The sequence below is a fragment of the Malaya genurostris genome, chromosome 2 (assembly GCF_030247185.1).
Source record: "Malaya genurostris strain Urasoe2022 chromosome 2, Malgen_1.1, whole genome shotgun sequence".
NCBI classification, from domain to species: Eukaryota; Metazoa; Arthropoda; class Insecta; order Diptera; family Culicidae; genus Malaya; species Malaya genurostris.
The window spans coordinates 53,150,126-53,154,425 of NC_080571.1; the positions used below are offsets into that span (position 1 = coordinate 53,150,126).

Genomic DNA, 4,300 nt, shown 5'->3' on the forward strand with positions numbered 1-4,300 from the left:
TGAAGGACGCAGGGGCAAAACTGACGGAATTAGACCAGGTGAGCCAGCTTTTCATTTCGCTGCCGGCATCATATGACGTTGTAACCACGGCAATCGAAAACCTGGAAGAAAATCAGCTTACCCTAGCCATAGTGAAGAGTCGTTTGCTAGCTGAAGAGCAAAAACGACATGGACGAGATTCAAGCGGTGGAGTCTCAAATCGATCTGATGGAACTGTATTAGCAGTGAAAACTGGAAATCATAAGAAAGTTTTTCGTGAGCGGAAAACGAAATTTGCTGGAAAGTGTTATGGTTGTGGAGAATATGGTCACAAGCGGTCAACTTGCTCAAGACCAAATGCGACCCTAGCGGTGGAAGTTCCAAGGGACCATGAAATTGCGTTAGTCGGAACTGTGAAAGAATCATTTTGTTCAAGCGAAAAGAAGAAGGTCGTGTGGATTCTAGACTCCGGCGCCAGTCGGCATATGGCTAACGACATTAGTATTTTCCGACGCATCGAGATACTTGCTGCACCTATTACAATAGAATGTGCAATGGATAACGGAAGCATGGAAGGTGTGAAGCAAGGCCTTATCAAGGGTAAAGTAACAATTCAAAGTGGCCAGGTATTGTTGGCTATAAGCAAAGTTTTGTTCGTTCCAAATCTAAAATTCAATCTACTATCCTTGGGGGCGCTAATGAACGTTGGAGTTAAAATCAATTTTGAAAAAGATCGAGCCATTTTGATCAAAAATAATGAGGTTATAGGAGAAGCTTTGAAGAAAGATAATTTATACTACATAACGCTGGAGGTGGAAAACGTGGACACGGCCTTGGTAACAGGTCAAGAAATATGCAAGCAAGAATTGTGGCACAAGCGGTACGGTCATTTGAGCTATAGAAATCTCCAGAAACTACAACGATCGGAAATGGTCAGTGGAATGGATAAACTGAAGAAAGACGAAATGTTTTGTGAAACCTGTGCTGAAGCAAAACTTATACGGTTACCATTCAACAGCTCGAGACCGCCAACAAGTAGACCGCTGGAGAGAGTTCATACAGATGTTTGTGGGAAAATTACACCAGCTACGATAGAAGGTTATCAATATTTTGTTACGTTTTTGGACGACTTCACGCATTTCGCAGTTGTTTACCTTATGAAATCTAAGGATCAAGTGTTCGAATATTTTAAGAATTATCAAGCAATGGCTACTGCAAAATTCGGACTACAGATAGCAAGCTTGCGATGTGATCTTGGGCGTGAATACTTCAGCAAGCATCAGTTAGACTACTACAAACAACATGGTATCCAAGTAGAGTCAACGGTCGGTTATACGCCTCAGCATAACGGAGTTGCTGAACGATTTAATCGCACTATTACCGAGAAGATGCGAGCGTTATTGGTCGAATCAGGAGTTCCTAAGTACCTCTGGGGTGAAGCGCTGTACAATACTGTATATGTTACTAACCGAAGCCCGACAGAAGCACTGAAAGTGAATAAAACACCAGCTGAAATGTGGCATGGCGAAAAATCTAATGTAGGAAAATTCAGAGTTTTTGGAAGCTTGGCGTTCTCGTGGATACCGAAGCAAAAACGTGGTAAACTTGATCCAACAGGTAAAAGGTGCATACTACTTGGATACGCACCATGTGGATACCGTTTGTGGGATCCTGAGAAGAAGAAGCAATTCGTAGCTCGTGATGTAAGATGCAATGAATCTGAATTTCCATTCAAGGCAGTGCCAGCGACACAGTTGGGTGAGAAAGAACCGACTATTTCTTTAGTGATTCCCGAACCAAAAAAGTTAGAGGGGGTTTTGGCAGGGATACGAGATGAGAATGTGGATAAAATTGAAGTTGCTCCCGATCACAATTCGGTTGTTTCCATACAAGATGTTGTATCGGAGCAAGAGGGGGAGGAAGACGAAGGCATCCAATCAGAATCGCCGGCACTCCCACCACATGCGGTAGGTAAAGGTTCTTTCCTGGATGAAACAACCCCGAGGACCAGTGGTAGGGAGTGCAAGAAACCAGGTTGGTTGCGTGATTTTATTTCTTCGTATAGCGCAAATACTGCTGTAGATAATTTCTCCCAGATTCCGACAAAATATGAGGACATTGATCGTCATCCAGATGCGGCGCTGTGGTACCAGGCTATTGACGAAGAACTTCGTGCGTTAAATGATAACCAAACCTGGACGATAGTTAGGAGACCTGCATCTGTTGTTTCTGTTTCATGCAAGTGGGTATTTACTGTGAAGACTGATGCTGATTGTCGTATCTCGAGGAGCTCTTTTTCGGAACTGTCACTAACAAACACAACATTGTTATTCTAAGTCAATAACCAGACTGCCAGATTTTTATTTAGCTCATAAGTTTCTCCTTTTCTCTCTCGTTTTCTTATTTTCTCTCTCTATCTCTTTCTATAACTACCCTCAATCCCTACATCCTTCTCTTTTTCTACTCTCATTCAAAAATGTTATACAAATACCTATCGCTTAAATTTGAAGGTTTACGAATTTGTCTTCTGGGCCTTGTAGATACAGTATCTTGCACGGACATATGGTTGTCGGAAGGCTCTCCTCCAATTGATGCGTTATTTTCTTCGGTGGTCACTGATTCGAATTGATCGTCATTACGTCGCGCGTCGTGCACCTTCGCAGGCAACTCATCACTACCATCGCGAAATCGATGAAAACTATCTCTGCTCTGATTATTTGAATTGTGTCTGAATCTATCGAATTGATGCGCAGTTCCGTATGAAATGGCTGCAACCTCTATATCAGAGTGCTGATGATTTTTAGCATATAATTCCTCGCTTTGACGTTCGATTTCTGCCGATCTAACCTTGTCTAATAATTCACTTATTGAACCGCCTTTACGCATTACTTTACGACCGGCTTCTCGCACCTTGATGTTCGAGGCATGAAATTGTACTACATCGGCTACTGCCTCCATCGTCTGTTCATTGGGATAGTCACAGAGCTTGGCAATTGAAGCGACTCGCTTTACAAATTTAACATCACCCTCACCGGGGTTTTGAGTAATCGATCGCAACTTTTGGCGTTGTAATAGCACGTAATCACGAGAACCGTAAAATTCTTCAAGCCTATACATTACATTTGAGTACGGATTCGTTTTTTCGTCCGGTGCGTTGTTGCTCGATACGGTACTTTCCAGAACTTCCATCAGTTTTCTTCCCGCTTTCATGCGAAATACAGTAATCTGTATGGATTCATCTATGATTCCCGAGAATGCCATGGATGCCTCGAGGATATCGCGCCACTGTTCGAAGGATCTTCTATCTAGATCATCCTCGCCGTCAGCTGGAGTACATTCCGGGACCTGTAGTGAAGCGAATGACATCGACATGAACATGGACGACTCGTTGTTGCCTCTCATTGTTGAATTTCTTGCAAAATAAATGTTTTCCTCTAAGTCAGATGGCTCCTCGATCCAAGCATTGGTCATAATGCTTCTGTTGTGGGCCGTACCGAATTTAGCGTTCAGGGACTCATTACGTCGCCTTTTCATCGTGGAAAAACTCGTTACGTTGTATTTCTGTTTTTGCCGGTACCTGAAAACGTAAACACTAACACTGTAACTAGAAATCGCTTTTGAATTTTACGGATCCTATCGTAATCGGAAATAAATGAATATAAAGAGCATAAGGCAGCTTTAACTGTTTTCACTATATTTTACTCAGAGTGAAGTCGTGCTATTAATTTATCATTTTTCATTATGTCATTATGTTGCGAAAGGCGCTTTCGTTTATTATAAGCATATACGAGTGCTTACTAGCAAAAGTTTATTAAAAAAACAACTAAAGACTATGTTCGAATGCATTCTAATGAATTTCCTATGCCTAAGTCATAGATAATACCTCAATTACAACATAAACAACTTACCCGAAAAATAATCTGATTTTTTTAACTATATCAGGAGCAATCTAAAAATACTATATCCAGGATTATAACCAAGCGTTGTTTCCGCTTTAAGAACGATTTCAACTATGGCTTCTTCTGCACAATTGTTTTGCCAATGAAGGGGTATTGCCGCACTGCGGCAGCCGCAGTGAATTCTAAGCTATTTCACGCACACATAGGTACGGTTCCAAACTGGATTACTAGTGATGTTACCTATACAGTCTGTTCTTCGTACTGTGTAGTGGTGTAACTAGTACTTTGGTGAAGTAATGGTGCTATCATAAGTGAGTTTGACGCAGGGATGCCATATATTTTCATAGGTAATCTGTATTACTTTCTATAAAAAATCTGTATTTCATTGTATTGTATTCACTAACAGAATTAAATTTCAACAA

General features: G+C 41.3%; 1 protein-coding gene across 1 annotated transcript; it reads right to left on the reverse strand.

The window, feature by feature from the left end:
- Positions 1–2,303: 2,303 nt before the first annotated feature.
- LOC131432437 (uncharacterized) lies at positions 2,304–3,994 on the reverse strand. Its single transcript, XM_058598706.1, has 2 exons — positions 3,888–3,994; positions 2,304–3,556 (listed from the first exon to the last, which is right to left on the reverse strand). The coding sequence occupies exon 2, from the start codon at positions 3,511–3,513 to the stop codon at positions 2,446–2,448; it is 1,068 nt and encodes a 355-aa protein (XP_058454689.1). The 5' UTR covers positions 3,514–3,556; positions 3,888–3,994; the 3' UTR covers positions 2,304–2,445.
- Between the last annotated feature and the right edge of the window lie 306 nt (positions 3,995–4,300).